Below are 24,380 nucleotides of genomic sequence, written 5' to 3'. Positions count from 1 at the left end.
GACTACGCAAACTTAATTAAAAACACTATTAATATTACTGCAATTAAAACTGCAAAATAAAATTCTTAAAATTAATGTAGTCAGTAAAAAATGCAATAATCAAAGAAAGTAAAGGCAAAAAAATTAATGTATACTAAAAAACTGCAAAACACTTTAAATGCTTATGTGACATTGTTGAGCTAAAATATTTAACAGACAAGTCAGTTGAAAATATAGTAGTTCAAGAACAAAGTACCACCCCTTCACATTGTTACACAGCTTCCAGGTGCTGGAGGCTACAATCCCGTTGTTAACATGGTTATTGGACTGAAATCTTACCCTGGCCAGTCAGAGACAGACACGTACCTGTGTCGCTCCCCAGCTCCCATTGCAGTGTCTCTAGGGGAAGGAGAAGATGGGAGAGGTGAGAATTCAGGCCCTCGCATTCATGGAGAAATCCCCATTGCTTATTAATGGAACTGCTGTTAACTACGAGATGGTGACAGAGATCAGAGGCCAATAACGCAGCCGCTGCAGACAGAGCCAGCCCCACAGGGCTGCTCCACGGGGAAGGGCGACTCGCTGAGCTGGGCTGTGAGATGGAGCCCAGGATCAGTGACATCACTAGAGTCCCCGACTCTTCCCCAAAGCCAGGGTCACTCTAACTAGAGGAGACGCCATCCCCTGACTCTAATCCACCTTTGAATCCCAGCAGCACCTCCTGCAACATGGCACTTTTCAGAGAGAAATCACTGAGTCTCTTCTCCAGCTCCGCAAACGAGGGCTTTGGCTTCCGAAACATCCCGTCCTCCCTGTTGGGGAAAGGAGGGGTGAGAAATAGGCTTGATCCCCAGACCCTGAAGCCCAGCAACCTCCAAACTTCACAAAACCTGGATCTGAGCTTTGTAGCCTAAGACAATCAATGTCAGGGTGAGTCATCTTAGCCCTGTGCTCCCCAGAGAGACGGGAAGTGGGGAGACACTAGAGCAAGGAACGGAGACATTGTTCAGGAGCTTTCTCAGGGATGCTCTGGTTCTGTGGGGGGCAAAGTCACCCCCCACGCTGGTTTACTGCAGTAACAAGGGGCACCAGCACAGGGATTACGTGGAAAGGGAGGAGACAGAGACCAAAGAGTGGGCAGGTCCGACATGCTGACAGTGGCCGCAGACAGAGCCCAGGGCTCCAGCAGGGAATGAACGTGGGCCCTTTAAGGCCAAAACCCCCGAACTCTTCAGCTGAAGCAGTAACCTTGGCGCATCCAGCTCACTGGGCAGAGAGGGCCACACTGCCCTGTCCGTTACGGCCAGTGGCCAGGGCATCAGGTTAGGACTCTGCGCCCTGCTCCATTCACACCAGAACACCCACTGCTCTCCATGGGACACCCACGTACAAAGAACAAGGGGGGGAATCTGCCCTTCAGATGGGAAATAAAATTTTAGTTCTTAATATTTTGCCAAGTCTTTGTCTGTCACACTCAGTGTCACTCAGGAGGCAAACAGCCCCCTCCTGGACACCCTTGTAGGGCCCTGCTGGTTCTTCCCTGTGTTTCCCTTCCTTTCCCACCCTCCTTTCTCCATTTCTCTCTCGCTTCCTTGTCCTTGTGTCTCTCTCTGTTCTTCCCTCCCTACAGCAACCCCCTAGTCCCACCCCACAAAGGCTTCACTCCCGCCCTCTCTCCAGTCCATCTACTCGAGTGATCAGCCAGGAAACACTCCTGCCATTTCAGCTGACGCCCCCATGACATTAACAGGGGACAGGAGAGTTCACGCTCGCAGAGCTACGGCTTCAGGCTGCTGGCAGCCCCAGCAAGGCAACACTGTCTCCGTTTACACTGGGGAGGTGCTGAGGGCCAGCAACTCACTTTAACAAATGCGAAAGCTGAGATTCTGCACCCTCGGAATATGTGACATGGCCACATCAGTCCAGGAGACAGGCCTGGTCTGTCCCATCGGCCCTGGCTCTGGCAGCCCTGCTGTGAACCCTCATGAGCGATCAGACAGTAACTGGCTCTTCTCCTACCCGAGTCAGCACTAGGGGAGACAGAATCACACGCTCCAGGGGCAGGGGGCAGCTTCCTATTCAGTGCAGTTATCAAACCTAGCGGCCCATGAGGGGGAGCGAAATGGAGCCCAGAACTTACCTGCCCCCAGTGCTCCCAGCACCCTAAAGAGAGAGAGAAAGAGGAGGCCGTCAGGGGGAGTGTCCCTGGGTGGGGAGGCCTCCTGCTCTGCAGGGGTCACCATTGAAACCTTGGGTAGTAGGGGAATTTCAGGTTTACATTCCCAGGGCAGCTGCCCCCAACTAGGGACTTTCCCCTAAGCAGCCCCAGCAATCCCTGCAGGCAGGTCACCACTGCGGAAATCTTCTCCCCGGGCACTTTATAGGCAGAAGATATTTCTCTGCACTGAGAATCAAATTCCCCCCAGTGCTAAGACCCAGAAGGCCCCTAGCCCCACTAAACCATTAACCTGCCGTGAGAGGGACCTTAGGCCTGGCTTGGGACCTCAGCATGGTGGGGAAGGGGATTTCACCCTCCAAGTGCAAATGCAGACAGACATTTCCAGGAGAGAAGGTCTTGGGGTTGCAGCATCCAGGACTCCCAGCACCCATCCCTGGCACCGCTGCCAGACTCACTGCCCTTCCCTCTGCCTCACTTTCCCCATTTGTCCCAGAGGGATAATGCCCCTGACCCCACTCTGTAGAGTGCTTTGGAGTCTAGGGCTCAGAAGTGCCTACAGAAACACTGTGTAAGATCACTGCAATGACAGCCTGACCTGCAGGGGTTGGCTCAGTGGCTGCTGCCCCTTCTCTCCTCCCCTCTTGCTGAGCAGGGAAATCTTCCACGACAGGCTGCAGACCCCCTCATCCCTTCTCTGGACAATGGCTCTCTCTAGCTCCTCCAGCCGAGACAGCAGACGCTGCTCCTGCTCCTCCAGAAATCCTCGCAGCTCCTTCCACTCCCAGACAATCTTCTGCCTCTCGGCTTCCGTCTGTTTCTGCAACAGGGAGAGGGTGGCTCAGTAACAGGGGAACACAGAACATAAGAACGGCCAGACTGGGTCAGAACAAAGGCCCATCTAGCCCGGATCCTGTCTTCTGACAGTGGCCAATGCCAGATGCCCCAGAGGAAATGAACAGAACAGGGAATCTTGTGTGCAGTTCTGGTGTCCCATGTTCAAGAAGGATGAATTCAAACTGGAACAGGTCCAGAGACGGGCTACTAGGATGATCCGAGGAATGGAAAACCTGCCTTATGAAAGGAAACTCAAAGAGCTTGGCTTGGTTAGCCTGGCCAAAAGAAGGCTGCGGGGGGATATGCTTGTTCTATATAAATATATCAGGGGCGTTAACGTTAGGGAGGGAGAGGAATTATTTAAGTTTAGTTCTAATGTAGGCACGAGGACGAATGGGTACAAACTGGATATTAGGAAGTTTAGACTTGAAATTAGACGCAGGTTTCTAACCATTAGGGGAGTGAAGTTTTGGAACAGCCTTCCGAGGGAAGTAGTGGGGGCAAAAGACTTATCTGGCTTCAAGACTAAGCTCGATAAATATATGGAGGGAATGTTATGATAGGATAGTTTAATTTGGGCAATTGATCTTGGATTATCACCAGATAGGTCTGCTCAATTGTCTGCAGGGAGATGTTGGATGGGATGGGAACTGAGTTACTGCAGAGAATTCGTTCTTGGGTGCTGGCTGGTGAGTCTTGCCCACATGCTCAGGGTTTAGCTGATCGCCATATTTGGGGTCGGGAAGGAACTTTCCTCCAGGGCGGATTGGCAGGGGCCCTGGAGGTTTTTCGCCTTCCTCTGCAGCGTGGGGCATGGGTCGCTTGCTGGTGGATTCTCTGCAGTTTGAGGTCTTCAAACCAGTTTTGAGGATTTCAATAACTCAGTCCTGGATTAGGGGTTGTATAAAAGTGGATGGGTAGGGTTCTGTGGCCTGCCTTGTGCAAGAGGTCAGACTAGATGATCATATTGGTCCCTTCTGACCTATGAGTCTAAGTGATCCATCCCCTGTCGCCCATTCCCAGCTTCTGGCAAACAGAGGCTAGAGACACCATCCCTGCCCATCCTGGCTAATAGCCACTGATGAACCTGTCCTCCATGTACTTCTCTAGTTCTTTTTTAAACCCTGTTAAGTGTCTTGGCCTTCACAATATCCTCTGGCAAGGGGTTCCACAGGTTGACTGTGTGTTGTGTGAAGAAATACTTCCTTATGTTTGTTTTAAACCTGCTGCCTATTCATTTTACTGGATGACCCCCAGTTCTTGTATTATGAAGACGAAATAACACTTCCTTATTTACTTTCGCTACACAAGTCATGATTTTATAGACCTTCCTTAGTCATCTCTTCTCCAAGCTGAACAATCTCAGGCTTTGTCTACACTGGCACTTCTGTCCTGCCAACAAACAGCAGCTACACTGTGCGTCTGTCAGCAGCACGGCTGTAGCGGCACAGTCGTGTCACTAAAAGCTGCGGAGTGTAGCCAGAGCGTCAGTCTTATTAATCTTGCCTCAGACAGAAGCTGGTCCATATCCTTCATCATTTCTGCTGGCCTTCTCTGAACCTTTTCCAATTCCAATGTATCTTTTTTGAGATGGGACGACCAGATCTGCACGCAGTATTCAAGATGTGGACATACCATGGATTTATATAGAGGCAATAGGATATTTTCCATTTTATTATCTCTCTCTTTCCTAATGATTCCCAATACTCTGTTTGCTTTTTTGACTGTTGGTGCAGATTCAGTGGATGTTTCCAGAGAACTATCTACAGTGACTCCAAAATCTCTTTCTTGAGTGGGAACAGCTAATTTAGACCCCATCATTTTATGTCTATTTGATATTATCTTTGCCAGTGTGCATTACTTTGCATTTATCAACATTGAAATTCATCTGCTTGGTAACTGGGGAAAATCATAAATGCACCTCGGGTTGGGTGGCAGAGTTATTTACCAGAACATGAGATCTCTTTTGGGGAGTGATGGGAAGTTCATTGATCCCGGGAAGGGAGGAGGGATCAGGGCCAGGGTGAGCTGTACATCACCAACAGGAGGGACACTTCTTCCCAAAACCTCATCAACTTGCACTGAGTCAAATCCTCCATCTCTGCAGCCCACATTTCATCTCCTTTCCCCTTCTCCTCCCATCCTCCCCAGGAGCTAGAAAGGATCCCTGGTCACTGTGACATCCAGACGGCCTGTGGGTAGGAGCTCTGGGCTAACACAGACTGACCCTCTCCTGCCCAGCAGCCTCCTGCATCCTAAGGGTATCATGTTACCCCCGTGTCTCACCCTGCAGGCTCCCTGGGCTCCAGTGGGGATGGGTCCCTGGCTGAGACTGGCAGGGGAGGCCCTGCATTCACCAGGTCATTCTTATGCCAGGCGAACCTAAGTGTGTAGGGGGGAGGGAGGGTGCTCTGAGCACCTACCAGCAGCTCCTCGCTTTGCTGCTCCTCCTTGGCTTTGGCTGCTTCTCTCTCTTTTCCCAAGGGGGCCAGATGCTTTTGTGGTATGTCCTGGAAGGAGCAGGGGAGGGAGGATTAGAAACTGCTGCAAAGGACCTCCCAGCTGTCAGATTACAGGGCCCATCCTGCCCTGCAGACGCCTGTGCAGGGTCCCTGGGACTCAGACTGAGAGGAGATGGTGAAACAGGGAGCAGCTTTTCCAGAGGAAACGCAGGGCCCCAGGCTGCAGTGACAGGGGTGCAGCCCAACCCCCAGCTCCCCAGGGCCTCACCCACATCCCAAGCAGCCAACTTCAGACAGTCCCCCACTTTCCCCAGCGCCAGCTCCCAAAGCTCCCGCAGGGCCAGATCTGAACATGGAGCCCCCCATACATCCCCAACCTCCAGCACACCCCAAACTCCCAACTCCCCCCCAGCCCTGACCCTCCCCAGCGCACCCAAACTCCCAGCTCCCCCACAGGCCCCATACCCAGCCGCTCCCCCCTCCCGCCCGGCTCTGACACCCCAAATACGCCCCCGGCTCCACCTCGCTCCCGGGCCCAGCCTGGGCTCCGAGCTCTGCAGCCGAGCTGCGCTCCGGCCCCTCCTGCAGCTCCCGGCCCCACCCGGGACACTCGCCCCCCGCAGCCCCGGGCAGCCCCGCTCCGGCCGCGGGGAGCTCGGGGACCCCCCGGGCAGGGGGCGAACCAGGCAGCCGGGCCCGGCCCCTCCCGGCAGGAGCGTGTCCGCCCCACGCGTGTCCCCGCCCCCGGCCTCACCGCGCTGCCCCGCGGGCTGCAGGGCTGGAGCAGCCCCCACGCTGCGCTCCCGGCCCCGGCCATGGCCCCGCTGCCGGTGCAAAGGGGGGGGCCGGGGGAGGCAGGAAGGGGCGGCTCCTCCCCGGGCCTGGCCCTGCCCCCGAGCCCCACGCAGGGGGGTTGGGACACGCGGGGACCCGCCTCAGCCCGGAGGGGGCAGGAGGGGGGCGGGGGCTCCCCAGGGGAAAAGCAGGGGCGGGGGCTGGTGCTGCTGAACCATCAGACTCAGCAGCCCCCGCGGTAGCGTATTAACGCGCCCTCCCGCAGCAATGTGCTACTCCCGGGCACTGCGCATGCCCAGTAACAGCCGCTGAAGCCGCTGCCCTTCCCCCTGCCCGTACCTGCCGTGACGTTCTGCTCGCTGCTAGTTCCAGGGGCTGGGAAGGGGCGATGGAGTAACGGGGGGCGGGAATGGCCTGGTCGGGGGGGTCAGGAGCTGGAGGAGGGTTAGGAGAGGGGCTAAAGGACAAAATCAGGGCTGGGGGGAGGAGCAGGAGCCAAGGTCTGTGGGAGGCTCGGGCAGAGGGTGACTAAGGGCAAACCCCAGCACAGGTGGGGCAGAGAGGCAGCAGTTACCCCAGTGGCATTGAGACCAGTGTTTGCAAAAATGGTGGGGGGCAAAGCAGCTTTTTTTTTTTAAGTTTCCCCTGTCACAGACAGCATCTCTCGGCCTGGGCTTCCCAGGGCTGAGTTCTCAAAAGGCACAGGCACCCCAATGCCTAGTCAGTGCAGCTCCTCTGTGTCTGATCTGACCTACTGGGGCTATGGGCTGGTCTGCACTACGAGGGAAAATCAATCTTAGATACGGAACTTCAGCTACATGAATAACGTAGCTGAAGTCGAAGTATCTAAGATCGAATTACTCACCGTCCTCACGGCGCGGGATCGATGTCCGCGGCTCCCCCTGTCGATTCCGCAACTCCGTTCAGGTTGGAGGCGTTCCGGAATCGATATAAGCGTGTTTGGGGATCGATATATCGCGTCTAGATGAGATGCGATATATCGATCCCCAAGCAATCGATTGCTACCCACCGATACGGCGGGTAGTGAAGACGTAGCCTGAGTCTACATTACAAAGTTCAAAGCGCTGCGGGGGGTGCCAGTGCACCTGGTAATCCACCTCCACGAGGGGATTAGCTCTGAACACTGGGAGCCGAGCCTGTCCCCACTAGCGCTTTACGGGGTGTGGGTGTGGGTGTGTGATTTTTCACACCCGAGCCAGCAAGTTAGAGCACTTTAACTTGCCAATACAGATAAGCCCTGAGACTTAATTCTGTGAAACATTTTACACAGATCCCCTCAGAAACAAAGAATCCCTTCTCACTGTATCTGAATACATGGAGTCTCCAATCAGTTTCCTAAGTTGTTTTATCTGCTGCCGGGATTCCCTGAATTCTCTGAATTTTTCAATTTAATTTTTTCTTCTCATTTTAGAGCTGACTGAATTTCTGGCCTAGTGTCAAAATTTTGTTTTGAGTCAATCCACCACTGGGGATTGCATTTTTGCAACTGTTATTTTGCCTCAGTCTAGCCCTTAGTGTTTTTCTGCATGCCATTGTGTACAGCCTGATTCTCAAATATTCAGTAAAGGCAGGACACTATCTCCTATAACGTCTTTCTCCCTGGAAAAAAATCTATTGTAATTTTTGCAGAAAATTAGAACTGCCATCATGGGTCAGACCAATAGTCCGCCTAATCTAGTATCCTGTCTTGTGGCAGTGGCCAATGCCAGGTACTTCTAAGGGAATGATCAGACCGGGCAATGACTCAATGAACCATCCCATTGTCCACTCCCAGCATCTGGCAATCAAAGGATGGTTTAGGGACATGCAGAGCATGGGCCTGCATCCCTGATTATCTTGGCTAATAGCCAATGTACTTATCCTGAGGGACTGATCTAATTCTTTGTTCAACCCATTCATAGTTTTGCCTTTTAAAATATAATGAACACGCATCTACAACCCCAAGATACCTTGACAAGCACAAGAATTCTAAAATCACGAGTTATACACCCTCACGTCAAGACATTGTAATAAATAAATGAGATCTTTTTTGTGCCTCTTTGTTCCTGAGCCTGTAGGATGCAGTAAGGCCAGTTCCAAGCCCTTGAGCCGAAACACCTGAATGAATCATTGTCTACCCTCATTCTCCCAAACATTTCATATACCTAAGGCCATATCTACACTTTAAGTGTGGGTTAACTCAAGTTATGTCAGCACAGAGTCACTACGGTTACTATGCCAAGTATCAGGAGGTAGCCATGTTAGTCTTTATCCACAAAAACAACAAGGAGTCCGGTGGCACCTTATCTGTCAGTCTTTAAGGTGCCACCGAACTCTTTGTTGTTTTTACGGTTACTAAGTCACTGGTGCGCATATCTCCTGGCCTACTTGCCTCAGCAGTCAGGGTACTCACCAGAAGCACTTGTATAGATTCAGAGCGAGGTGCACCATGAATAGATATCCCACTGTACACCCACTGTATTTTGGGACACTTTGGTTTGGCAGTGCATGCCGGGTACCAAACAGGTAAGTCAGGGGTGGTTGTGGCCATGGGAGCCAACTTCTTAGAATGCACTGTTAACTATCCACTAATGTTATATGTGTCCCATACATAAACGTATACATAATGTTTACACCGTTTTTTTCTAAACCCACACACCTGCCTGGCCCTCCTCACTGTCTGCCGTCTCACACAGAATCATGGAGCTCGCATGGCTCTGCACTATTGCCATGAGCGTTTGCACCCAAAGGTGCATGCTCCTTTATTATTTGCAGAGCAGCAAACATACATTATACTCTACAGTCTTTATGAAAACATGCTTATGATCTGGGTATGACATAGCTAATATATACTTTATGCAAGATGGCTGATGTGAGGTATCATTGCAAAACTTAAGACCTATTGACTGTGTTTACCCAACCTGTATGCATGTAACGTGTGTACCTGAGGTTGGAAATATTAACCATGTCTCTGTATTTCAAATGTGCTCTGTTGGATGAGGCCAGACAATGTTAGTGGCTTATTGAAGGAATGCACAAAGACACAAAGATTACCCCAGGAACGGTGTGCAATAGGCACCTCTGAATGATAGTGTTATACAATGGGGACTACTTGACCAGGATCAAATACCTGTACGCAGTGGGTGCTGTTTTGTTGTACAGACAAAACCACACAGGATCTTTTCCGGGGGCAAGACAAAGATGCCACATTTATTATGATAACAATTTGATTTATGACCAGTAACTAATATTTTAATCCTCATACACACACATTATACCTAATACCTATACACACACACACACACACACACACACACACACACACACACACACACACACACACATCCATCAGATGTTCTGCAGCTGCTGCATAGTTACAAGTCCTGAAGACAGCTTGAGTTCGTGGCTTGATTTTGCAGCTTGGGTTCGTAGCTTGTGGTGCCTAACTGGCCAGGACAGCCAGGCACAAGGATGATCTGGGTCTCTGTTGGGCCTGCGCCGAATTTCTCCCATGTTGGCAGCAAAATGTTACCCTTCAAAGTCTTCCATCTCACCCATCCTTTTTGTAGGCTTTAGTTTGAATCCAGAGTCTATAGGTCTTGCTGTGTCATGCTGCCTCTGAATTTGGTGATTGATCACCCGTCAATTTAACAAAGGCTCGGGCAGCTGTCCACCCGGCCCCAGCTCACCTCCCCGTCTCCTCTGAATGCTCCACCCTCCTTCTCCTCCCCCTCCTCTGTTTCCCGTGAATCAAATGTTCGCAGGAAGACTGAAACAAGCAGCAGGCAGGTAAGCCGGGCCGGGGGGAGCGGGGGGGGACGGCGTGCATGGCCCAGTCCAGCTCCACCTAAGTGGCTCCCCCTGGCCCTGTCCGAGCGCCCCAGCCAGGTCCCGGCCAAGCACCCCTGGCTCGGGCGGGTCCCGGCCAAGCGGCTCCGACCTGGCCCAACTCGGGCCCCGCAGCACCGATCCTGGCTGAGCGGCTCCAGCCCAGCTCGGGGGGTCGGATCCTGCAGCACCAGTAGTGGTCCCAGCAGAGCGGACCCAGTCCTGGCCCCAGCCAGTATGGTAAGGGGGCAGGGAGCAGGGGAGGGTGTTCGATGGGTTGTGGGGGGTGGATAGGGGTTGGGATGGTCAGAGAGCATGAAACAAGGGGATTGAATGGGGCCAAGGGTGCCAGGGGGCAGTCAGGAAGGAGCAGGGGTTGGATGAGGTGGTGGGGGGCAGTCAGGGACAGAGAGAAGGGGTGGTTGGATGAGACAGGGGTTCCAGGAGGGCATCAAGAATGAGAGGAGGGGTTTGATGGGGCAGCAGGGGGAAGTCAGGGAAGAGGGGGGATGGGTCAGGGCTCCCCGGGGGGGTGTCAAGGAGCATGGGGGGTTGGATGGGGGACGACCCCTGCAGGGGGCATGACCCCCTCGTGAGGTGAGGAGGAGGGAACCTGTTCTTAATATCTTGGCAGATCTTCACTGGCTCCCACCCTCCTACACATTTACTGCTTCTCTCCCTCCAAGCAGAACCCACCACCAGCTCCCTGAGAATCCCTTACCTGGGCCAGCTCCATTGCAGCCGTTTCCTTCCCTCTGGGAGGATGGGATGATCTGGAGCAAAACGTGGACGTTATTCTGTAGCCTGCCAGGGGGAGAAGGGCAATGTGAGAGAATTCAGACAGGATTTCTCTCCTTTCCACATGTTGATTCTCTCCAGGATTTTCCCTGCTAATGGACATTCTAGGTTCTGCCACACTGTGAAGCACAGAGTGACCTTATTCCAGTACAGATCTAGCCCATTCCTACCAGGGTGTAACCCTTTGAGACATGGTGAAACCCTCCCAGCAGCAGAGTCTCTCTGTTACACTTATCAAGTTTGCGGGTGAAACCAAGCTGGAAGGGGTTGCATGCACTTTGGAGGATAGAACTGAAATTCAAAATCATCTGGACAAACTGGAGAAATGGTCTGAAGTAAATAGGATGAAATTCAGTAAGGACAAATGCAAAGTACACCGCTTAGGAAGGAACAATCAGTTGCACACATACAAAATGGGAAATAACTGCCTAGGAAGGAGTGCTGTGGAAAGGGATCTGGGGGTCAGAGTGGATCACAAGCTAAATAGGAGTCAACAGTGTTGCAAAAAAGCAAGTATCATTTGGGGATGGATTAGCAGGAGCATTGTAAGCAAGACATGAGAAGAAATTCTTCCGCTCTACTCCACGCTGATTAGGTCTCAACTGGAGCAGTGTGTCCAGTTCTTGGGGCCACATTTCAAGAAAGATGTGGACAAATTAAAGAAAGTCCAGAGAAGAGGAACAAAAATGATTAAAGATCTAGAAAACAAGACCTATGGGGGAAGATTGAAAAACACTGGGGAAGATTCAGAGGGGACATGATCACAATTTTTAAGTACATAATAGGTTGTTACAAAGATGCTGGAGAAAAATTGTTCTTCTTAGCCTCTGAGGATAGGACAAGAAGCAATGGATTTAAATTGCAGCAAGGGCGATTTAGGATGGAGATTAGGAAAAAAAAACTCCCTGTCAGAGTGATTAAGCACTGGAATAAATTCCCTAGGGAGGTTGTGGAATCTCCGGAGGTTGTGGAATCTCCATCACTGGGGATATTTAATAGCAGCTGGACAAACACCTGTCAGGGATTGTCTAGATAATACTGAGTCCGCCTTGAGTGCAGGGGACTGGCCTAGATGACCTCTCGAGGTCCCTTCCAGTTCTATAATTCTATGAACCAAAGGCCAGAGAAGAGCAGAATCAAAGGAGTCATTCTGGGGGATTCTCCCTGTCATTGTCCCCAAGGCAGCTGTCTCAGGTTTACAAAGATGTTTGATGCTCCAGCCTTTATACAGTCTCTCCTGCAAGTGCCCCTTTCATGGGCTGGGCCTAGTTTTAGCCTTTGGGAAGTGTGACCTCAGGGGCTCTGAGACTGGGCCTTCTTGCGTAAGCACATCTTGTTTCTTTCTGTGGCTCCCCAGTGAGTCCAAATGAATAGATACTACTGACAGAGACTGTGAACATAAGAGCTGCCCACTGCATCAGACCAATGGTCCATCTAGCTCAGCGGCCAATGTCAAGTGCTTCAGAAGGGAATGAACAGAACAGGTAATCATCAAATGATCCACCTCGTCACCCATTCCCCGCTTCTGGCAAACAGAGGCTAGAGACACCATTCCTGCCCATCCTGCCTGTGACACTGACAGATGAGGTGTTAGCTCTTGCAAACGCCCCCATGTCTTCACTGAACAGGGACAAACACACAGTGGAATCAGTCTGACTCACCTGAGTTAGTATTAGGGATTAGGATTATAAGAATGCACTTAACACTTTATTGAATGTTTGAGAGTTGCTGCCTGGGTTAATACCTGACTAGCTGCATTGTGAGCCTCTGTGGCTCTGTAAATCACCAGACAGGAGAGAGACTTTACCTAGGTGAAGTGCTGATTGGCAACTGAATGATTACACCCTGCCTAGCAGGAAAGGTTCATCAACACCAGATAGACTATTATGTGATGTTAAAGATGAAAAAAGACTGTTGTTGTGCTCTTGACTTCCCATTAACTGACTTTGCAGCTCAGAGCACATAGCAGGAAGGGGATAAAAAAACCCATATAGAAGGAACTGATTATCTGTATGCTGCTTGGACTCTGGGGGGCAGGGGGGCAAAGTTTCTAGGCATAAGCAAGAGATCCCCAGCTGATTAGCCTGGGTTAGTCCTAGGGAAGATATAGGGCTTGCTTATTATAGAAGCTTCTATTACCTTTTGAAATTTAAGACTGTAACTTGTCTGCATCTATAGGATTACCTGCTTTAACTTTGTAAACAACTGTTATTTCCTTTTAAATAAGTCTTCATACAGGTTATTACAGGACTGGCTACAAGTATTGTCTTTGTTGTGAGATCTAAGATTCAATTGACCTCAGTAAGTGACTGGTTCTTTGGGACACGGTCAGGCTTGACAAAGGCCTGGCTGGGATGATTTAGTTGAGGACTGGTCCTGCTTTGAGCAGGGGGTTGGACTAGATACCTCCTGAGGTTCCTTCCAACCCTGATATTCTATCATTCTGACTGGCAGTAACCTGAACATTGCTGTGATTCATAGGTTAAGGCAGTGGTTCTCAATTAGGTGTCCTGGGCCTGCTGGGCGTCACTAGCAGGTTACAGGGCAGGGGCAAGCAAGGGCAGCATTAAACTCACTGAGGCCCAGGGCAGAAAGCTTAAGTCCCAACACATGGGGCTGAAGTCCAGGGCCCCTAGCCCCACACCCAGGGCTGAAGCCAAAGCCTAAGCAATGTAGATTTGTGGGACCTCTGTGGCATGGTACCCCAAGAGAGGAAGAAAGTGCTCGGAGGCTTCAGCCAGAGGGTTGAGCCCTGACACACTACTGGCTTAGAGGGTCTCTGCCAGTCAGGAAGGGCTAGCAGCGAGGGAAGACTGGCAACTGATGGTTGGAGGGGTGAAGAGGTTTGGGGTATGGTGGGGGAAGAAGCGTCTGGGACTGGATAACCTGGGGCTCGGCAGTCTCCATAGGGAACACTTGCTCCTCCTGTGCCCTTTCCACACCCCCTGGCGAGTAGAGAATGACCACCCTGTCCCCCTCGCCAGAGGCAGCCGTGTTTCAGGACTCTCCCAAGTTGCATCCACTAACTCTCTTCCCATTTGGGGTATAGCTTGGGGCAACAAATTACCACCAACATGATCACAGCTGAATGGTGCCTGTTCTGGTGCCACAGGGGCCTCTGGTGGGTGAAAGGCAGAACTGTAGCACTTCTCAGGCAGAATGTATCTTCTTCAAGCCAAAAAAAAGAAATTCTGTGCTGAACGTGAATTCTGTGCATATGCAGTGGTGCAGAATTCCCACATGAGTAACTCACACCTGGCACAAACATAACCTGCTCACTCCCATCTCTTCTCCCTATGGGTCGAGTCCCAGAGCTGCTGATGTCATTAATGCACACAGGCTTTCACTCCTGTTAGTGCTGGCAAGACCCAATCCAGTTACAGGACTGAACCCTTATTTTCCTATCACATGGGGAAGTCTCCGCTGAGGGGGAGGTGAGATGGGGAGGGGGTACAAAGGGGAAAGTTGTAGCCATTTTGGTCCCAGGATAGCAAATAGGTATTATTAATTGGTTCTAAAAAAATTACCTCACCCACCTTGTCTCTCCAAGAGATCTGAAAGTGGCATAAGGAGACAAACAGGAAGACAGAGCTCAGGACTCTAAACCAAACATTTCAAACCCCTGGAAGAAACTACATTTCCCTTCTGCCCCTGCATATGTTTATATCCTATATGAGGGACCACCCCATTCCCCTCACAGCAGCAAAGGGAGACTGCAGTCAGCCCCTGATGGTCTTTCCCAACCCTGGGATGTTTGTTGTGACAAGTGTGTGTGTGGTGGGTATATGGGCTGGGTACAGCTGGACCGATCTGCAGACTGAAAAGTCAGGGCAACTCTAGCACAGCTTGGGGGCTGTGGGCAGGGGGAGCAGTTCTGGAGCTGGGCCTCTGTCCTCTCTAGCTCCCATGCCAGATGGCTCTGGCAGCATCAAGTGGGTCCATCATTGCAGGGGAAGGTGGGGGTAGTGTCTGAGATCAGGGTGAGAATTGGAGGGGGGTCCATGCTCAAGAATGGGGGATGGAATTCACCTCCCCACCCCTCTGCAGAGCTCAGCAACTAGGGATTTATCCAGTGAAGTGAATTTCACTCTGGGTGACTTTGAGCCAGACACGGAAAGATCCTTGTGCCTTTGGTTCCACACTGGCCACAGGAGTTTACTAGTTCTCCCTCCCCAGACTCCTGGGGGCAGCCAGGGATACTTAGTTGGTTATGGGAACTAGAAGATGAAAATTCACTAAGAACAATGATATTTATGTGTTTATTATTAAATCCACAGACACGGACCAATCCCCGTCCTCCTTCCGATGAGCTATAAATATCTAAGGGACTCAGCTACTGATCCTGCAGTCAGTTCCTGCCCTTCCCCACTTTCTAAAGCAGCACTTTTAAGAACATGGCAGGGAAACATGTAAATACTTTGAACCAAATTCCAGAAGCTGCTGAGCACAGAGAAGTTCAAATGAAACCAAGGTTCCGTCTCTCCAAGGACCTGGCCCCTAGTGCAAAATAACAGACACTCTCCAGAAATCTGAAATGGCCACTTCATAACTGATAAAATGTAATTAATCTGTTCACTTCTGGGAATTACCAATACGAGAAACAACCCAGTGACAGTGACATCCTGAGGAAAAGATCTCATGTGTCTTTAGATCATACCGATTTGTAATCTGAAACTATATACACTAAAATGCCTAATTCATAGCCCTACAGTGATTGCCTGGTGTCACTACAGGGCAGAATTAAGGTTGGTGCCTTAGTTGTCAATTTCCATCCCCTAACATACTGCAATTGCTGTTATGTGGGTTTGTCAAAATTCATTTTGTCTATTTCTTTCTTTTAATTTCAATAGATAGCAATATTTATTTTTAAACCCTTTTTTCGATGTTTACAATTTCAATGTTCAGAGCTGTGGGAAGTTATGGGGGTCATCAAACAATTATTTAATAACAGTAATTGTTGAGATTCCAAAAGACAAATCATATAACTGTTCAAAGAGAAATTGTCAATGTCACACCCAAAATATACAGTGTAAATATCCTTAAATTAAACTTCACTTCCTCCAGAAGCATTTCTGTATATTATCTATATAAATATTTTTTCATCTGTGTCTGTGTACAGTAAAATCAACATTTACTGCAATTTATTCATAGCAAATCTGATCATTTGAAGCATAATTGTAAGTAATGAAGTACTTGAATTCTTTCACTTCATAGACTGGAATGTTTCATTTCAGCATAATTACTCCCTCCCTGTGATGTACTTCACTCTCAGTACCATAACCCTCTTGTGATGCAGCTCCTGTTTGGGAGGTCTGCTGAGGCCAGTAGCTTTATGATCAGAAGGTGACACACTGACACATGGGCAGACACACATGGGGGAAGGTGGAGGATGAGGTAACATGGAGGCTACCAGAGTTGAACATGGCCGTGAGAGCAAACGCCCTCTCAGCCTCTCCTCTCTCCCACTCCCAGAGTCAATAACTCTGAGAAATTGTTCCCTGAAATCTAAATAGCCCCAGTATGAGAGACAGTGATTTAACGCAGGTACCTTAGGGGCTGCTGCGCCAACCCTCTGCCTCGACGAGGGGGATGAAGAATTGCAGTAGAAATGGGTTAGGCTGGGAGAGGGCACAGCTGATGTGGGACTGGGAGCCAAGTTGATCAAGAGGCCAAAACTCATGGAGGGTTTAGGAGAAGAAGTCAACAGGACTGGGTAGAGGCATTTCAGTGTATTTTCCCCATTAACCATTCTACCATGTATTTAATTTAGAAACATTTCATTCCCATCTAAACACCCTGGAGTTAAGCTGGGTTGATGCATTTAATTAGGTGTTTAATCAGATGCTCATGCAATACAAAGCAGTCAATAATGGGTGTGCTTTCATTAATTCACTTGACTGTGTGCTGTGCATCGCTTTTAAAAAAAGATGGTGTGAGGGAGTGTCAAAATTTTAGGCATTAAGAAATGGTAAGTAGGTGTCAGTTCATTTCTCGTGCGTTTCTCTCATAATTTTAATGTCAATTTTGAATCAGTATTAATACCATGTTGTTTTAATAGCAGTAGGGTCCATTTGTATAATTGTTTGCAAGATTTCATTGGATATTGCCAACCAGCCGTCTTCACCTTTTATTTTGAGATTCCTAAATACAACCCAGCGCACCTTTCCTGAAAGACTGCAAACCCTGGCCAGTGACATGTTCCTTAGAGAGCTAACACCTGACGAGCCCTTTTGCCCTAAAAACACACATTTGACTCTTTGACATTGCTTTATCCGCCCCGTCAGAAAATGCTAGAGGTAACCAGGAAATTACAGCCGACCATCACTAGGAATAGTTCTACCAGCTATGGGCTAACATTCAAATGGTTCTGTTTGTTTATCTTTCATTCAGCTTTGCAATTCTTAGATCCCATTTAAAAACTGGAAGTGAAATAACCGAAGCAAGTTAAGAAGAGAGTGGCATCGGGCATAGGTGGGGGTAAAACAATAAATGGAAAGAACTGACTATGCAAAAAAGAACATCGCAAACTATCAGAGTCCCAGACCCCCGCCCAACTGAACCCACCCCAGCCAGGCATATCAAGCTGGGTCCTTGAAAAATCGCCCCACCCATCTGGCTGTGAACGCTGCGTGTTCCAGGCAGAGCTACAGTGTGTGCGTCTGCTCTGCTGACATGCTACAGAATGCACCACGGACACAGGGAGCAGAGACATGGACTCCTACAAAACACATTCCCAGATACACCTCCAATGCCGCATCCCCCCACGCCTCCCCACTGTCTGCCATCCCCTCCCCCACCTCCATGTGGCCATTCTCAGCCTATTGCTAACAGTTTCTCCCAGCCTTCAGCACTATAAAAAAATAAAACGTGGTGTTACAAAAGGTAGATTGTGCCAGAGAAACCCGATCTGGATGTCAGTAAGATTTTTGATACAGTTCCACATGGGAAACTATTCGTTAAATAGGAGAAGATGGGGATTAATATGAGAACCGAAAGGTCAATAAAGAATTGGTTAAAAGGAAGTCTACAAGGGGGTCATATTGAACGGTGAGTTGTCAGGCTGGAGGGAGTTACTAGTGGAGTTCCTCAGATCAGTCTTGGGACCAACCTTACTCAACACTTTTATTAGTGTTCTTGGCACAAGAAGTGGGAGTGGGAGGGATTGCCAATATGGAGGAGGACAGGAAAATCCTACAAGAAAATCTGCATGTCCTTGAAAGCTGGAATAATAGAAATGGGATAAAAATGAACAGTGCGCAAATTCTAGTTGTTAGTCTCCAAGTGTATAATTTTGCAATAAGCTGGGGATTTATCAATTGAAGTGATAGAGGAGGAGAAAGACCTGGGTGAATTGGTTGATCACTGGATAATTATGAGCTGCCAACGTGATGCAGCCATGAAATAGGTTAATGCAGTCCTAGGATACATCAGGTGAGGTATTTCCAGCAGACAAATGAAAGGGTTAGTACTGTTATACAAGGCACCGATGAGACCTCATCTGAAATAAGCCTCTACCTTCTGCCCTTAAAATCTGTGAGTCTATAAACTGTGCTTTCTGTTGCACAGACACTGATGGAGATCAGGGCCCCATCGTGCAGCACATGGCAGAGAACCTGACTGAGATCAGCACCCCCATTCTGCTGGGCACTGCACAGACAGAGAAGGACAGTCCTTGCCCCAAAGAGATCACAATCCAAGGAGATAATGGGTAGGAGGAAAACAGAGAGGGGCTGTGACTTCCCCAAGGTCACCAAGCAGGTCAGGGACAGAGCCAGGAACATACCCCGTTAACGCCAGAGCCACATGCCCGCAGTTTGGAAAGGTCCCCACACCCCATTGTATTAGGCTGCAGGAAGAGGTGGTTTGTCCATGGATGCACAGGCTGTCTTGGCAGGACAGCTCAGCTGCAGTCCCTGCACAGAGCTGGGTGTGTGTGTCGTGGGTCAGGAAAAGTCAGTGTCTAGTCCTGTAGGGTTGTGCTCCTGGCTCATACCTCCAACACTCACTGCTGCCCCTCCCTTACCAGCTGCACTGGTCAGCCAGCCCCAGGCCTCTGTGAGGTCACTGCCCCTCCCACTCCACCACTTCAAACCTTCAAACAGGGACATGGTGCACCAGTGCCAGAGTGCACTAGTGTAAAGTCTGTCTGTACTAAGGGTTTGCACCAGTGCCTAAAACACCAGTGTGGCAGAGACCTTCAGTGCCCAAAACAGCAGTATGGTGGCACTAGAACTGGGATCTAGTTCTAGCTCTGTCACAGACCTTGCACACATCAATGTTCCTCCTCCCAACTTTAGTCTCTTTACTCAGCTGCTCACTCACTGGGGTCTCCTCTCTCTCCACAGCTGCTCACCACTAAAATCTGTATGAGTGTCACCAGAGCTGAGGTAGTTCAGCTCTGGAATAGTCTTACAATGGGGGCTGTGGAGTCTCTTTCCCTGGAAGTTTTTAAGAACAGGTAGGACAAACCTCTGTCAGAGATAATCTACATATACTTCGTCCTGCCTCGGCAGAGAGAGCTGGACTTGATGACATCTTGAGGTCCTATCTAGCCCTACATTTCAAGGATGCTATGCAATATATATGTATAAAACAACATACAGAGAAAAACCACACAACATCATGATGTCAGGCCATTCAAAAAACAACAAAACAAAAAACTACATTGCACAGGATAAAATGACACAATACTAAGGAGAAGAAAGCAACACAATGCAAACTAACACATCTTAGGACAAAAGTACACAATGCAAAATAGCTCAACTCAAACCAACATAACACAGGCACCAAACAAGCTAAGGCTAAACAACGCATCATAAAACTATGCAACACAACATAGTGCATCATAGTTCTAAAAGACACCATGCAAAACAGCTCAACGTAGAACAGGACACAGCACAAAAGAGAATTATTTCAATGTAGGCCTGGAAGGGATCTTGAGAGGTCGTTTACTCCAGCCTCCTGTGATGAGGCAGAACCAAGTATCCCTAGACATTCCCAGACTGGTGTATTTCTAACCTGGTCTTAAAAACCTCCAGCGAAGGAAATTCCACAGTCTCCTTTGGAAACCAATGCAAGGCAAACACAGGCCAAACCAACACTGTACACACACACGCTGGGCTCATGGATAAGTGGAGAGGCAAGAATTCAAACAATCTGGGTTCAGTTCCCAGTTTTGCTCCAAATTCTCCATGCAAACTTGAGCAAATTACCTCAGCTCTTTGAGCTTCAGTTTCCCCATCTGTAAAATGGAGAGTCGCCTCCCACCATTGGCATATTTAGCTTTTCAGCTTTTTGGGGCAAGGCCTGTCCCTGTGCGCATGTCTACACTGCAGTCAGATACAGGCGGCTGCCCCGTGCCCTGACTTGGGCTCACACGGCTCAGGCTGTGGGGCTGTTTAATTGTGGTGTCCATGTTCCGGCTGGGGCTGCAGACCAAGGTCTGGCACCCTCCCACCTCGCAGGGTCCTACAGCCTGGCTCTAGTCTGAGCCAGGACATCGACATTGCAATTAAACAGCCCCTTTGCCTAAGCCCTGTGAGTCTGAGTCAGCTGGCATGGGCCAGCTGGGGCAGGGTTTAACAGCAGGGTAGAGATACCCTTGGTGTCTTTTCCGCACCTGTCACAATGGGGACCCTGATCTTGGTCAGTGTCTGTGCAGAGCCCTGCACAACAGGAAGACTGATCTCAGCTGGGGACTCTGCAACTCCCAGCATTACAGGATCCCTGATTTTGTTTAGGGCCCCTGCAGCAACTGGCAAAATGTGAGGGGCAGGATCTCTGTCAGGATCTGTGCAGTGCACAGTACAGCGGTGGGGCGTGATCTTCGTTAGGGTCACTGCAATGCCAGGCCCAACGGGGACACAGATCTCAGTCGAGGTCTCTGAAGTGCCCAGAACAATGGAGGTAGCGGCTTGGGTCACAGTCATGGCTGCCTGCCACAAGGGGGACCGTGATCTCAGTGCAGGTCTTAGTTTTTCCTGAACAACAATGTGGTCTGATCTCACCTCAGGTCTCTTCAGTGCCTGGCAGGACAGGGTCCAGATCTCAGTTGGGGTCTCTTCAGCACCTGGCAGAACAGGGCCACGCTCAGTACGATAAGAGCCCTGATCTCAGTCACACACCTGGAGAAAAAAGTGGGAAGAGTTTCGAGAATTTGATATCAGTATTTCAGAACTGAGGAGAAAATGGGGCACAAACTAAATATTTGCCAATATAAGGGACAAGCATCAACATGTGGGGAGATTTTATGTCACCATTCAACAGTTCAAGAGAAAAGAGGGGAAATTGGAGGGGATTATACAGGGATATTGAATCAACAACAGGATGGGACGGATTCTTCTTGCCTCACACTCACAGGGCCAGGAGGGAGCCCTGGGTGATGTCTTGTCACAGGGGAAAGGAGCGGGGCTGGAGTCAGAAGGTTGCTGGCTGTGGGGAGGGGCTGACAATGGGGTCTGGGAATGTGACTAGCAGGTGATGGGGAGGGGAAAGTAGCTGGACTAGGAAACCTGGGGCTGGGCCGTCTCCATGGGGGACACTTGCGCCTCCCTCCCCTTACCACGCCCTGTTGCCAGCAGAGAGGGCCCCCCCAGCCCAGCCCAGAGGTGTCCCTGTCTCAGGGCCCCCCCAGCCTCTGCCCAGTTCAGAAATCACTCGGGGGAACCATTTCCCACCCACACAAGGACAAATCCCTGCAGGTGAAAATGGGGGGAAACACCCCAAACCTGAGATCTGAACTGGCCATTGGCGAAGGGGAGAGAAAATGGGGCACAATGGGGGGAGGGGAACAGGGAACTTCTCAGGGGTTGGGGGAGGGGGGGTCACCCTGGGTGCTGCTCGTTGCTCTCTAGGGAGAAAGGGGGCAGGGCGGGAGAGGAGGGGGGTCCCCACGGGGGGGCAGCGGTAAATCCGAGGGGATCTCAGCCCCCCCCTTTCTCCCCCCGCTCCTCGGGGGTCACCTGCTCCTCCCCCCCCCGCCATGTCCGGGCTGCACAGACATTTCCCGCCCGCCCCTTTCCCAGCCCCCCAGCCCGGTCTCACCCCCCAGCCCCCGCCCCGCCAGGTGGCTAATGAAGGGCTCTCCCGCCGCGATCTGCGCATGCCCAGAACCCCCACGGCACAAACCCTTCTCCGGCCCCGGGAGAGGCTCCAACGGCCCCGCGCGAGCCAGGCAGAACCAGAACCCCCAACGCCCCTTCGCAGCCGGGCTCCGCCTCCTCCGCCAACGTCACTTCCGCTCACGGGAGAGTCAGGAACTACATCTCCCAGCCTGCCCCGGGGGCACTTCCGTTTTTTCTAGCCCAGGTAAGAGAGGTCCCCGGGGCCAGCCTGACCCTCTCCCCACCGCTCATCCTTTCCCCCGGCCTCGCCCCCTCTCCCAGCCGGTGCCTCTCAGACCCCCCCCCCCGCCTGTTTCCGGGGAGCGGCGGTGCTGGGGGGGCTTGTGACCCCCACGTAATAACCACCACCCCCACCCCAAGCCTGACCCCCCCCCCGGCAGGAGCGTGTCCGCCCCACGCGTGTCCCCGCCCCCCGGGCCCTGCGCGCTGCCCCGCGGGCTGCAGGGCTGGAGCAGCCCCGCTGCCGGCACAAAGGGGCGGGGGCTGGGCCGGGAGTGCAGGAAGGGGCGACGACAGGAACAGATCCTGCTCCCGATTCCCTACTTTGGCTACACTGAGCATGCCCAGTAAGGATTGCTGTCCAGGCAGCAGCAATTCCTGAGCAGGAGCGCAGATGGTTTCCTTATGCGGCAGAAACTGCAGCTAGTTGCAAAACCGGAGGGTTGCTCACAGTGTCAGTTACACTGGCACAAAGGGGCGGGGGCCAGGAAGGGGTGGCTCCTTCCCGGGCCTGGCCCTGCCCCCGGGCCCCACGCAGGGGGGGTGGGACACGCGGGGATCCGCCTCAGCCCGGAGGGAGCAGGAGAGGGGCTGCGGCTCCCCGGGGGAAAAGCAGGGGCAGGTGCTGCTGAACCATCAGACTAAGGAGCCCCCAGCTGAGAATGCAGCGAGCACGTGTCAGTTCAGGGCTGGAGATGGGACCCAGCACGTGTCAATCACCTGCCTCTAAACCGTCTAAATCCCCTGGGCATCCACAGCTTTGGAGCTGCCCTGGGAATAGATCCTGCAAGAAATCCCTTCCCCCCCTCTGCTAGCTTGTGTTTTGTTACAGCCTTGGAAATAATCCCGCTGCCTGTGCGCTCCGCAGAGAACAGAGGAGCAAATTCTCTCCCTGTTCACCCTTCCACAGCCATGAAAGAAAGGAATAAACCCCCAGCAGCGCCCTGCCCCATAGAGTACCCCCCTGTAAGGAGAGAGATGTGCAGTGACTAGGGCTCCAGCTCTGCTGCACCAGGTTTATATAACATTTGGTGATGCCCAGAACAGGTCCAAGTCCTGCCCGCCCTTCCTCGCCACCCTCCCCCCAAAGCTGTAGGAAGTAGTTTGGGTACATGAGGTGCAGGCTCTGGGATGGGCAGCGGGTGGGGGGGCGGTGGCAGCCTGTGGGAGTGAATTTGGGTGCAGGAGGGGGTGCGAGTTCTGGGAGGGAGTTTGAGTGCATGAGGTGCACGCTCTGGGGCTGGGCAGGGGGTTGGGAGGCAGGGGGCGGACCCTGGGAGGGAGTTTGGGTGTGGGCTCTGTGCTGGCTCAGGGGGTTGGGGTGGCGGGGGGCAGTGGTGGGCATTGGGAGGGAGTTTGGGTATGGGAAGGATATGGGCTCTGGGCTGGGGCAGGGAGTTGGAGTGCGGGGGGGGGGGGGGGCTCTGGGAGGGAGTTTGGATGTGGGCGGGGTGCGGGATCTGGCCTGTGGCAGAGGGTTAGGGTGTGGCACCTATCTTGGGCAGCTCCCAAGAATGACCCACACCCCCATCTGGCAGCAACTCCTACATGGAGGAGGCCTGGGGGGCGTGGGTCTCCTGGCATCACTGCCCGCTGGCACCACCCCTGCAGCTCCCATTGCCGCAGTTCCAATGGCAGAGTTGGCACTTGGGGTGGGGGCAGCGTGTGAGAGACACACCCCACAGGGGCCATAGGGATGTGCCAGATCCTTCTGGGAGTGGTACGCCGTGCAGAGTGAGGGTGGGCAGGAATCGTTTTAGTCCCGCCGTGCTACCAGTAGTGGTGGCAGGAGCCCCCGGGCCCTTTCAAATCGCCCGGGGCCAGCTGCTCAGGCTTTCTGACTTTCTGATGGGGAAGCAAAGGGAAGGCACATGTGCCCTCATGAGCAGTTCTGGGGAGTCTTTTAGGGGCTCCTGGAGGAGGCAGCAGAGAGGTGCAGCCTCACCACCGAGTCTGTTTCCTTGGAGGAGAGAGGGGGTGGCAGGGTGATCTCCCACCTCTGTGCATCCAGCAGCCTGTGCTCCCCCCTGCCATGCTGGAGCCTCCACATTTATTTATTGACAAATAAAATTGGCAGAATTTTAAAATATTGTGCACAGAATTTTTTTGGTGCAGAATCTCCTCAGGAGTGAGACTGACTCAGGGAACCAATGTGGATTGTCA

General features: G+C 51.6%; 1 protein-coding gene across 21 annotated transcripts in view; it reads right to left on the bottom strand.

Moving 5' to 3' along the window:
• The window catches only part of LOC115642642 (zinc finger protein 436-like), a 936,374-nt gene that overhangs the window by 19,509 nt on the left and 892,485 nt on the right, over positions 1 to 24,380 (bottom strand). For 14 of the 21 annotated variants that reach the window (XM_030546321.1, XM_030546319.1, XM_030546313.1 and 11 more), the window contains exons 3-8: positions 10,799 to 10,881; positions 5,350 to 5,502; positions 2,754 to 2,975; positions 2,120 to 2,142; positions 679 to 791; positions 346 to 378 (exon numbers count right to left, since the gene is read on the bottom strand). In XM_030546321.1, the coding sequence (XP_030402181.1) occupies positions 346 to 378; positions 679 to 791; positions 2,120 to 2,142; positions 2,754 to 2,975; positions 5,350 to 5,502; positions 10,799 to 10,813 (559 nt within the window). In that variant the 5' untranslated portion in view covers positions 10,814 to 10,881. Of the gene's footprint in view, positions 1 to 345; positions 379 to 678; positions 792 to 2,119; positions 2,143 to 2,753; positions 2,976 to 5,349; positions 5,503 to 6,208; positions 6,506 to 10,798; positions 10,882 to 12,183; positions 12,266 to 20,882; positions 21,000 to 21,918; positions 22,286 to 22,541; positions 22,743 to 24,380 lie in introns of those variants that run through there. The other 7 variants (XM_030546310.1, XM_030546309.1, XM_030546311.1 and 4 more) reach the window with 7 other exon arrangements.

The sequence above is a fragment of the Gopherus evgoodei genome, unplaced genomic scaffold (assembly GCF_007399415.2).
Source record: "Gopherus evgoodei ecotype Sinaloan lineage unplaced genomic scaffold, rGopEvg1_v1.p scaffold_43_arrow_ctg1, whole genome shotgun sequence".
NCBI classification, from domain to species: Eukaryota; Metazoa; Chordata; order Testudines; family Testudinidae; genus Gopherus; species Gopherus evgoodei.
This window is presented reverse-complemented; position numbering and strand designations above follow the sequence as displayed.